Here is a 12,100-nt window from a genome sequence, read left to right as displayed (position 1 = left end):
CCCATTTCTACAATGTTGAAAAACAAAAAATAATAACAAAAATGTTCATATGTTGCAAGGAAATGACAGTTTTAGAGAACAGCACAATGTTGCAAGGAGCCGCTTGTTCGTCCCGGCCGCCCAGAACCAAAATAATCGCACAGAAACTGTATTAATTAAATCACTGCTTGGCCCATTAGCTCTAGCTTCAATCAAGAGCAGAAATATACATATAACAAAATATAAACCAAGATCCATACCAATGTAAATCTCTATAGCAGCGCAAGGCAAGGTAGTGGTGGTGCACATCTTTAACCCCCGCACTCAGGAGGCCGAGGCAGGTGGATCTCTAAGTTTGAGGCCAGCCTGATCTACACAGAGAAACCCTATCTTGAAAAACAAAAGGGAGGAGGAGGAAGAAGAAGAAGAAGAGGAGGAGGAGGAGGAGGAGGAACAAGAGGAGAAAACAGCACAACGCTGGCATAATGTTTTTCCAGGCTCCTAAACTGAGCCAAGTTACCCTAAGGTTGGTAGCTTGATCGGTCCTCAAACCAATCTCCAGACCAGCTCAGCTTGTGGCAGGGTTCAGAAGCACTACACAAGCAGAGGGAATATCACTGATTTCAGAGTTGGTCATTACTCAGATCTCCTGACAGGAGGACTCCATGTCTAGATCAAGCCTGACCATTACAAAGCATCACTGTGAAGAGCTCAGAAATGTTCCATATGCACAACAAGGAAGCGATGGGAGGTGGGCACCTCAGCCCACACCAACACGGTCCTCACAGTTCTTTCCTTTGCAGCACGGTGTGGCGCCCTGTACCTAAACTTCCTAAGTCTCTGCTCAAATGACAACTGAGGCCTAACCTAGCCAGGAAGTCTCACAATGTACGCAACTTCAAGATTATATAGCCATTCCTCTGAAATAACCCATGCTCTACAAGGCTAAGAAATAAGATGTCAAGGTATCTTAAGCAAGTGCAGCCAGGGAGTAAATGGAAAGAATCCATGAGGAAAAGACAGTGGAGAATCATGAACTCCTTGGAATAGCTGGAATCTGGTCACCTGACTCCGAGGCACTTCCCTCAGGGCAGTGATACTTGTGATGTAAGACTTGATCTGCACACAGAATCATCTTGTTAGGAGACCCAGCACACTCAGAACAGACTGCCCTCTGGCCAGTTCATTTGCTGAGATTCCTCATTATGTTGAGAGAGGATCCTCTGTATCCAGATCCAAAATGATTCCAGTGGTTCAGGTAGTGAAAGAGCTGATACAGCTGCAAGCGCTTATCAAATCCTGGGGCTTTAGGGATTTTGCTATGATAGGCAGAGTAAAAGGAGCTGCTGAAGCCCCCGAACATGCCAGCTATTGCCAGCTCATATTCTGAGTGGCCATAGAAGGAAGCTGGATCAAAAATTATGGGCCCAGAGGAATCTTCTGCTACATTCCCTCCCCAGAGGTCTCCGTGAAGTAAGGAGGGCACAATTTCCAGGTCACGAAACAGGTCAGGAATCTTCACCTGCAAGGAGAAAGATGGAGTCTTAGACAAGGCAGTCAATGAATATGGAGGTGTAGGAGTCTTCCTAAGTGCTGTTCCCCAGATCTACGAGCTGTTACTCAGATGTGTCTGACTTAGAGAGAGACAGGCACTGCTGTAAGAAATACAATCAGCGCTGCCCATGCTCTGGTGCCCCCCCATCAGTGCTCAGTGGGCACTGTTGGCATTGGGTATACAGAGAAGGCCCTGCTCACCTGCAGAGCAGACCACAGCTCAAGAGCTTCCCGGTCTCCGGACCTCTTCTCCACCATGTCCATCTGGGGCTGAATGCGCTGACTGGCATAGAATGTGACCCAGTCTTTCTGCCAGTCATTTACCTGCCCAGGAGAGAGAATAGGGCAAAGCAGACTATCTTAGTCAGGGTTTCTGTTGCTGTGATGAAATACCATGACCAAAAAGCAAGCTGGGGAGGAAAGGGTTTATTAGGCTTACACTTCAGCATTGCTGTTCATCACTGGAGGAAGTCAGGACAGGAAGTCAAACAGGGCAGGATCCCAGAGGCAGGAGCTGACACAGAGGCCATGGAGGGGAGCTGTTGACTGGCTTGCTTCCCATGGCTTACTCAGCCTGCTTTCTTATAGAACCCAGGACCACCAGCCCAGGGGTAGCACCACCCACCGTGGGCTGGGCCCTCCACCATGGATCACTAAATGAGAAGATGCCTTGCAGCTGGATCTCAAGGAGGCGTTTCCTCAACTAAGGCTCCCTCCTCTGAGGACTCTCGCTTGTGTCAAGTTGACACACAAAGTCAGCACACAGACTTTACAGAAAACTTCAGAACTGAAGGAGACTTGAGTGCACAGAACTCCCAGTGTAGAATGGGCTGCAGGAAGCATGAAGAGGTGTAGCAGCCACAGGAGGCTAAGAGCTGAGGGAAGACCGGGCAGCATGAAGTCTCAGCACAGGCTGAGACTGTAGGTCCAGCGTCCCCAGGGAATGGTCAGCAGGGTGTGCCGAGTGACTAGTTGCAGCCTTCCAGGCCTGGAGATCAATTCAAACAATTTAACTACAACTATGGGACAAAGGCCTGAGCTAGTTGACCCTCTGGATCTCAGGGCTTGTTTCTGACCATCTACCTGGCCACATTTTACCTTGTCCTGGGAGAGATGAGAAAAGTCATATGGAACCTCTTCCATAAGAAGAACGTCCAGGCACAGGTGCTTACCACCCTGCTATGGCCCCTGTGCCCACCATAAAACATCTAGTGTAGTAGGAGGCTGCTTGTTTGTTCCCAGACGCCCAGACTCCCGAAATAACCACACAGAAACTGTATTAAATAAATCACTGCTTGGCCTATTAGCTCTAGCTTTTTATTGGCTAACTCTTTTTTGTTGTTGTTGTTTTTTGTTTTTTTCGAGACAGGGTTTCTCTGTAGCTTTGGTGCCTGTCCCGGAACTAGCTCTTGTAGACCAGGCTGGCCTCCTTTAATCCCAGCACTTGGGAGGCAGAGGCAGGCGGATCTCTGGGAGTTTGAGGCCAACTTGGTTAACTCTTACATCTTAATCCAACCCATTTCTATTAGTCTGTGCATCGCCACGTGGCTGTGGCTTACAGGCGAGGTTCCATCTGGCATCTGTCTCTGGCAGAGCTACTCTACTCTGCCTTCTTTCTCCCAGAATTCAGTTTATTTTCCCCGCCTAGCTCTATTCTGCTAAGCCACTGACCAAAACAGCTTCTTTATTCATTAACCAATAAAAGCAACACATATACAGGAGGACTTTCCATATCAATTTAGTTTGGGTTTTTTGTTTTGTTTTGTTTTTGAGATAGAGTTTCTCTGTGTAGCCTTGGCTGTAGGCTGGCCTCTGCCTCCCGAATACTGGGATTAAAGGCGGGCACCCCCACCACCCATAAAACATCTAGAAGTTTCTATTTCTAGATTCTGCATTCATGCCTCTAGGCAAAGAGATTTCCTGGTTTCCTTTTTGTGACTGTGAAAAAATCCCCTCATAAAGCCATCCTTAGGGGTATTTTTGGTTTGTTTGCTTTTTATCTTAAAATTCCAGATGATGTTCCATCATTTCAGGAAGGTCAAGGCGACAGGAACAGCTCTTCACATCCAGAGTCAGGCATTGGTGCTGCCCAGATTCAGGGTGGGTCTTCCTACTAAGAAAATCTGTCACAGGCTTGCCCACAGGCCAACCCGATCCAGATAATTCCTCACCGTGACTCTCTGCCCAGGTGATTCTAGACTGTAACAAACTGACAATTAAAACTGTCACAGCTGTCACCCAATCTACTTTGTATTTGCTGGACATCAGGCAGGAACTCCCCGGGAACAGACATAAACCATGAACATGAAAGGTATAAGGCCAGTCAGTGTGCTGTCTTTGAGAGTTTAGTACTTTGGTAACCACAGGGGAGTGGACCTAAGACCTCTGCTCACAGTAAAACCCTCATCTGTTCAGGTCCTTAAGTAAAACAATGTACTTTACACAGAACCCACACTGTGGAGATGGCTTAGCATTAACAGGGCTTGCTGCTCTTGTAGAAGGCCAAATTCAGGTCGCAGCAACTGATGTGGGTTTCTCTCTGTATGCTGTCGATATGTTTTATTACCATTGGTTAATAAAGAAGCTGATTTGGCCATTAGTCAGGAAGAGTTGAGGTGGAAAGTCCAAGCGAAGAAACAGGAAGAAAGGTGGAGTCTGGGAGACGCCAGCAGAAGCTGGAGAAGCAAAATGTGAGGGAACAAGCCACGAGTCTCGTGGTAAAATACAGACTAATGAAAATGGGTTAATTTAGCTGTAAGAGCTAGTTAATAATAACCCTGAGCTAATAGGCCAAATAGTTTCTAATTAATATTAAGCCTCTGAGTGACATTTATTTATTTATTTATTTTTGGCTTTCGAGACAGAGTTTCCCTGTAGCTTTGGAGCCTGTCCTGGACTAGCTCTATAGACCAAGCTGGCCTCGAACTCACAAAGATCCACCTGCCTCTGCCTCCTGAGTGCTGGGATTAAAGGCATGCACCACCACCGCCCAGCTTCTCTGAGTGATTATTTTAAAAGGGACTCATGTATGGGTGGGATACAGAAAAGCTGAAGTTACAAGCACCTCACTTCAGGCTACTCACAACCACTTGTGACTACAGCTTTAAAAGATCTAATTCCTTCTTCTGCCTTAGCAGGTAAGCATACATACATACACACACATATATATAATAAAAAAAATCTCTAAAAATAAGTTGGGCATTGTGGTAAACACCTTTAATCCCAAGAATTGGGAGGCAGAAACAGGCAGATGTCTGATGTGGGATTCCCCTCTGTATGCTGTGAATATGTTTTATTACCAATGGTTAATAAAGAAGCTGCTTTGGCCTATGACAGGGCAGAATAAAGCCAGGCAGGAAATCTGAACAGAGATATAGAGTAGACTGAGTCAAAGAGACGCCATGTGGCTGCCAAAGGAAAAGATGCCGGAACCTTACCAGTAAGCCACAGCCTCGTGGTGATACATAGATTAATAGAAATGGGTTAAGATGTAAAAGCTAGCAAGGAATATGCCTGAGCCATCAGCCAAACAGTGCTGTAATTAATTCAGTTTCTGTGTGATTATTCAGGTCTGGGTGGCCAGGAAACCAACACGTAGTCTCCTGTAGTCTAGTCTCCATTTACAGTTATCTACAAGTTCAAGGCCATTTGGTCTACAAAGTGAGCTTCAGGCTCACTACTACAAAGCTACACAGTGAGATCTTGTCTCAAAACAAACAAACAAATAATTATAATCAAAATAAAACAAAAGTTACAGATTTTCTCATTTTTAACCCTTCCTTGAAATCCAGCATTCTAACTTTTTGTTCTGTCTCATTTTCCATCTTAATCTAACATGTGAGTTTACTTCATGTCAACTTCTTAAAAATTATCAGGGAAAAAATGGTGCAAAGACTTACAAAATCTCCCAGAAAAGGAATAGGGTGACTTCCCTACTGTGTCTGACCGTGAAACGGAAGTAAGTTCTGTGTCACTCACCTGGGGGAGGTATCCACAGCATGTCACTACATCAAATCCAAACTGATCCACAAAGGGCCGCTCTGCCTGTCCACTTCCTTTCCCTTTCACACAAAAAGTAACAAAGAAAGGTCACTAGTTTGTCCCCTTGTCCCAAAAGACCCTCAGCCCACCCTGGGAGCTCAGAGCTGTTCCTTTGCAGTCAATGTGCCCTTACCTCCCCATGCCTGCACCCAGAGATAAGCAAGACCCTCAGATCACTCAGAATAGCATCTGCTTTAGCAAACTTAATAACCAAGGACACTAGCTATTCTAGAAGCAGAACCAAGTACCAGAGAATGCATGGGGATGGAGGGATATAAAACATTGCCAAAAATAAATAAAACATGTATTTGTTTAGAGAAGAAAAAATATCTACCACACAATTCATCAAGAAAAGAGGTTTTTAAGTGGCCAATGTAGTTCCTTTTCCTTTTTTTTTTTTTTTTTTTTTGGTTTTTCGAGACAGGGTTTCTCTGTGGCTTTGGAGCCTGTCCTGGAACTAGCTCTTGTAGACCAGGCTGGTCTCAAACTCACAAAGATCTGCCTGCCTCTGCCTCCCAAGTGCTGGGAATAAAGGCGTGCGCCACCACCGCCCGGCTTTGTAGTTCCATTTTTGACAGATAAAATTATTATACTTGCTGGGTCGTGGTGGTGCACATACCTTGAATCCTAGCACTAGGGAGGCAGAGGCAGGCAGATCTCTGTTAGTTTGAGGCCAGCCTGGTCTACAGAGTGAGTATCAGGACAGCCAAAAAGCTACACAGAGAAACCCTGTCTCAAAAAATACACAAACAAAAACCTATTACACTTTGAAATGGCATCAAACTCATGTGTCTCCCCAACTCAAGAAACTCTCAATAATGAATTCCATGCAGCCTGGGAGCAACAGGAAAGCCAGTTAACGGGCCTATTAGTAGATCCTCACAGCACAGAGGCAGGCTGATGGTACGACCAGTGTATCCTCACAGCACAGAGGCAGGCTGATGGTACAACCAGTGTATCATCACAGCACAGAGACAGAGGCAGGCTGATGGTACTACCAGTGAGTGTATCCTCACAGCAGGGGCAGGCTGATGGTACGACCAGTGTATCATCACAGCACAGAGACAGAGGCAGGCTGATGGTACTACCAGTGAGTGTATCCTCACAGCACAGAGGCAGGCTGATGGTACTACCAGTGTATCCTCACAGCACAGAGACAGAGACAGGCTGATGGTACTATCAGTGTATCCTCACAGCACAGAGACAGAGACAGGCTGATGGTACTACCAGTGTATCCTCACAGCACAGAGACAGGCTGATGGTACTACCAGTGTATCCTCACAGCACAGAGACAGAGACAGAGACAGGCTGATGGTACTATCAGTGAGTGTATCCTCACAGCACAGAGGCAGGCTGACGGTACTACCAGTGAGTGTATCCTCACAGCACAGAGACAGAGACAGGCTGATGGTACTACCAGTGTATCCTCACAGCACAGAGACAGGCTGATGGTACTACCAGTGTATCCTCACAGCACAGAGGCAGGCTGATGGTACAACCAGTGTATCATCACAGCACAGAGACAGAGACAGGCTGATGGTACTACCAGTGTATCCTCACAGCAGGGGCAGGCTACCAGGACCCACCAGTAGAACATTACACAGTAGACAGGATCATCTGCTTTCTGACTATCAGCTATTCTGTCTAGCAGAGTCAGCGCGTGAATTACAAACTGTCAGCCTGAACATCCTGGGAAATTCTCTCAATGCTAACACCACAGCATTGTTCTACGATGGGGGGCATTAGGGCCGTCATTCTGAATCTCAAGGGTGTTGTACACGGAAGAGACAACAATGTGTTTAAAGGAGCCACTTTATACTGAAAGCTAAACAACTTCGATTAGACTCCCTTCTGGAAAGTTAGACGTAAAGCGACCATAACATCACGCAGCTTCACGTCCAGCGATACCTCCTGTCCTTCAGAATGTCTAAGACACACTGTGCCCATCACATCTATGGCGTTCACTGCACGGCAAATGTGCAGCCTTAGGGTGCCCACCCTTGCTTTGGCATCAGCACAGGCTACAGCGTCACCCCATCCCTGAGCCCATGGGCTGAAGGCCCTTCTCCAGAGCGGGTCCCTTACCCACGGTGCCAGCCTCCTTCAGGAGCCCCTCTCCAAGCTTCTTGTTCTCAAGGTGCAGATCTGCAAGCTGGGACCCAAGCTTGGCAGCATGACTAAAACCAAAACGCAGGAACTAAACAGACGGCACACAGACAGCAGATCCATCTGAAAGAGCTCAAGGCACATAAAGCAGGTCAAGCATTGAGCACAAAGTTCATCCTACTGGAGTGGTTAAGAGCACTGGATGTTCCTCTGGAGGACCTGGGTTGAATTCCCAGCACCCAGATGGCAGCTCACAACTCTCCAGACGGATCCGGTTCCAGGAATCTATCACATCAGGCATGCATGTGGTACACATATCTGTGCTGTGCAGGCAGGCAAAATACCCATGCACAATACAATAAAATAAATAATTAAAAAAAAAAAGTTCATTCTACTGAAATAGGAGGAAAACTAGGTATGAAGGCACAATAGCAAGAATTCTAGGAAGGAGAAGGCAGAAGGATCAAGCCTCAGCTGTATAAGACTGTTTCAAAATAAACAAACAGAATTGAAATAGGAGATTCCCATTATTTGACCGCCTTTCCTAGTCTTCTTAGATTTCACAGCAGAGTCTTCTGTAATCATCTCACTTTGAGAGAGCCCTCTCTGGCTTCCAGTTGGCAGAGAGGACATGCCAGTCAGACTATAGGGTCATCATCTGTGCAGCCAAGGGCTCTTTACACCACACCTCAAAATCATGCCCCCAAAATAAAAGAACCACACCGGGGAAAAATAGAGCCTTTGTTTTTAAGCAGAAAGGATGGCGTCGAGACAGACCTGCTCAGGTACCGCATGTCCAAATGCTCCATCACCAGCATACTCCCGCCTCCTGGGGCCTCAAGGACCTTGATAGGCTTGGGGACTTTCACTGTGTCTGTCTTCATAATGGCCGTCAAACTGGCCATCTCACCTTCAAACATTCTCTTAGCCTGTCAGTCAAACAATGGAGAGGAAACCGAGGTCAGCAGAGAAAGACCAGTTAGACACGCTTTCTTCAGGCATTACAGTTCCAAACCACATTTATGCCAGAGAGGACTCAAGAAATCGACAGTGCTTTCTGGGAACTCATGGGAAAAATAGAAGTGCCAAAGTCACACAGGTATGAGAAAGCTTCTACTTCTCAGTTTGGAGCTGCATTTTGTTTGTTTGTTTGCTTTGTTTTTTTTGAGACAGAGTTTTTCCACATAGTCCTGGCTGTCCTGGAACTCACTCTGTAGACCAGGCTAGCCTCAGACTCAGAAATTCATCTGCCTCTGCCTTCTGAGTGCTGGGATTAAAAGTGTGCACCACCAACACCTTCTGTTTGTTAGCTTTTTTGAGACGGTCTCTGTGTAGCCTTGGCTGCTCTGGAACTGGCTATGTGGACCAGGTTGGCCTCAAACTCTTTAGAGAACTGCCTGCTTTGCCTCCCACATGTGCCAATCAATCGATCTTGAAGCATTGCCATCACAAGATCAAGAATCCAGATACCAACAGAAATTTCACTCCTTCTCACTCAATAGCCATTGCTCACCCCAGGACAGCTCTCTCTGCCCTGGCTTCTATCATCAAAGAGCTATTCTGCACATTTGGTCATTCTTTTTGTGTTGTTGGGTTTTTGTTGTTGTTTTTATGAGACAGGGTTTTGCTATGTAGTCCATGCTGGCCTCAAACTCACAATCCCCCTGCCTCAGCCTACTGAGTGCTGTGTTTTACACAGAGGGACATGGGTAGTGGGGTCTGGTGTATTTGTTTTATGCCTTCACCATGTATACTATTTCACAGTGTGAACATCCCTAACTGAACAGTGCTACCGTGGAAATTCTCCTACTCATTCTCGTAGTTACTACCTCTGTGATCTTGGGCAAGCTACTTAAGCTTTCTTGGCTTCAGTTTCCTCACCTATAAAATGAGAGAATACTGAATTTCTTAAACTTGGGTTATGATTGAGTTAGCAGCTAACACACAGCCCGTTCTAAACACTCTACAGATGTTATTACTCACTAACAGGGCCAACGTTTCTGAGGAGAAAGATAAGAGCTATGTCCTAGGCAGAACCTTCACAGCAATCTCTTTAGACTATGAAGGAGAAGCTAACCTTCCACAAAGGTCCTGGTGACAGAGACTACTTTAAGAGGCAGCATTGAAAAAAAAATCAGGAGAGGTTTAAAAAGGACAGCGAAGCCATTAAGAAGTAGAGCTCCTTTTGATGTCATTTACTGCTTTTGTGGTCTGAAGAGTCTAAGCTACAAAAGTAGCTACTCATGAACAGACCTATAGGAAAATTAAGCCTCGGTTGGACCATTGTGGAAACAAAACAAAATCTGGAAACAAACTAAAATTGAGATAAACCAATCACGTATGTTCACAAGAGTCACATAAGAACAGTCAAGTGGGGAAAAACAGACCAGGTAGATCCTAGCAAGGCAGAAAAAAGCAAACACAGGAGCAGCCTTAGTAGTAGTCTTGACTCACAGAAAGCAGAACATGGAAGGGCTGGATTCCCAACACAACAGTTATATCTACAATCAGCAGATGTTTGCCTTATGGCCTGTGTACCTGCATCATTCATCAAAGGGAGAGGAAGGCTGGAGAATTGAAAGTAGACTTTGAAAGAACCCAGCAGGGGGCTGTAGAGGTGGCTTAGCGGTTAAAAGAGCAGACCACTCTTGCACAGGGCCTGAATTCAGTTCCCAGCTCCCACACCAGGTAGGCCATAACTACCTGCAATTCCAGCTGCAGGAGGATCTGATGCCCTTGGTTCTCATGGGTACCACACTCACATCCCTCCCAACACACACAATCATCCACATCATCTTTAAAACTGAATAAATAAGTACATAAATAAAACTAAAAAAACTCAGTAGAATATGCTGGCTGATATGTGTAATCATACCTAACTTGAGAGGCTGAGGATTCCACAGTAAGTTCCAGGCTAGCCTGGGCTACATATAGAGTGGATCTGTGTCATAAAGAATAAATAAAATAAAATGCTTCCTGAGAAAGAGAATGCAAGTTCAGATAGGAATTGAACTCAGGACCTCCGCAAAGCAAATCTCTGAGTCTGAGCCCAGCCCGTAGAATTTGAAGGCCATCACGGTCACAGCAAGCACTGGCACTGAGGATAAGTTAGCACAAGAGTAACTTCAAGGACCGTTGACAGAGTTCAACTGTTATCTGTAGATGGGACAAATGTTGAGAAAATAATTTCAAAGGTTAACACACATGTGAAAGGTAGAATTCCTTTCTTTTTTTAAAAATATTTATTTATTTATTTATTTATTTATTTATTATGTAGACAATATTCTGTCTGTGTGCATGTCTGCAGGCCAGAAGAGGGCACCAGACCTCTTTACAGATGGTTGTGAGCCACCATGTGGTTGCTGGGAATTGAACTCAGGACCTTTGGAAGAACAGGCAATGCTCTTAACCACTGAGCCATCTCTCCAGCCCTAGAATTCCTTTCTTGAAAGAAAAATGAACGTACATGCAAGCCAGGCTTGTGGCTAAGACCTGTAACCCCAGCAAGAATCTGAAACAAGAGGACTGCGTTTGGAGGTCAGCCTTGGTTACAGACAGCAATTCTAAGGAAAGAATAAAAAAGCACTTTGAGGGTGTGTGAGGTGCAGGGCTCGGCAAGAAGATAAACACCTTTAGTCTTATCCAAAAAGTCCTCCGGAAGCCATCCACCTCCCTTGCAAAAGCCCTGGAGAGAGCAGATTAAAATGAAAACGGGACAGTGCCAACCAGGAGCACAACTGAAGCAGCCGAGCTCGCTCGCCCTGGGGAAGCAATAGGGCACTTCGGAAAAAGTCCACACACAAACTGAACGTGCTGGGGTGAGTGCATTATACCTGATACTTTAAGATCTTTGATCCGTGAGCTTTAGTCCCTGGGAGCTGAAATAAGTTCTAGATAAAAACGCATGTCCTCGGACGTTTCTCAAAACTAGCCAAACATAAAGGCTTTTCTCATAGAAGCGGACACTGCGATCTCATCATGCGCAAAGCCAGTGCGGCCAGAGGGACTGTGCAAAGGCCCGAGGCCAGAGTGAGACCGCCTGGGTATGGTGGTCACGCGTGGACGGCGGCCAGACAAAGCCTATGGCTGCAGACTGGGACTCTAACGCTACCCACCACGGACCTAGACCCAGAGCTAGAGCCCCGGGAGGCTCGGGATCTCAGACACACACCGTGCACCCAAACCAGGCCCCATTTTAGCCCCGGGCCAAGGAGCCGGACCCAGCACCGGTGGTCCTACCTCCGCCTTGGAGTTCACTTTCACAAACACTCGTCCTCTGTCCGTGTCGTAACTCTGGCCCTGGCTAATGCACCCGCCTCCCGAGTGACCCGTAGCTTTGACCGAGCTGTAGCCCAGCTCCCGCTTCAGCACCGCCTCCATGGCCGTTGCGGGACAGCAAACCTGCTTCAGGCCTGCAGCC

At 46.4% G+C, this 12,100-nt stretch overlaps 1 protein-coding gene across 1 annotated transcript; it reads right to left on the bottom strand.

The window, feature by feature from the left end:
• Window positions 1-317: 317 nt before the first annotated feature.
• On the bottom strand, window positions 318-12,100 carry LOC121444632 (ketosamine-3-kinase). The gene is made up of 6 exons (XM_041646520.1): window positions 11,920-12,100; window positions 8,458-8,609; window positions 7,660-7,751; window positions 5,512-5,594; window positions 1,735-1,857; window positions 318-1,501 (listed from the first exon to the last, which is right to left on the bottom strand). The coding sequence occupies exons 1-6, from the start codon at window positions 12,058-12,060 to the stop codon at window positions 1,163-1,165; spliced, it is 930 nt and encodes a 309-aa protein (XP_041502454.1). The 5' UTR covers window positions 12,061-12,100; the 3' UTR covers window positions 318-1,162.

This window comes from Microtus oregoni, unplaced genomic scaffold (assembly GCF_018167655.1).
Source record: "Microtus oregoni isolate MIOR12 unplaced genomic scaffold, Mior012 000134F_ref0000037, whole genome shotgun sequence".
NCBI classification, from domain to species: Eukaryota; Metazoa; Chordata; class Mammalia; order Rodentia; family Cricetidae; genus Microtus; species Microtus oregoni.
Note: the sequence above shows the minus strand (reverse complement) of the source record. Positions and strands in the feature narration are given on the sequence as shown.

Bases quoted from the DNA above. Each gene is read 5' to 3' on its own strand.
- LOC121444632 (XM_041646520.1), bottom strand. From the start codon at position 12,060: ATGGAGGCGGTGCTGAAGCGGGAGCTGGGCTACAGCTCGGTCAAAGCT. The intron at 7,752-8,457 runs GTCTGTCTCGAC...TTTTGGTTTTAG, and splicing joins GACATGCGGTACCTGAGCAG to TCATGCTGCCAAGCTTGGGT. The intron at 5,595-7,659 runs GTAAGGGACCCG...TTTGTGTGAAAG, and splicing joins GAAGGAGGCTGGCACCGTGG to GGAAAGGAAGTGGACAGGCA.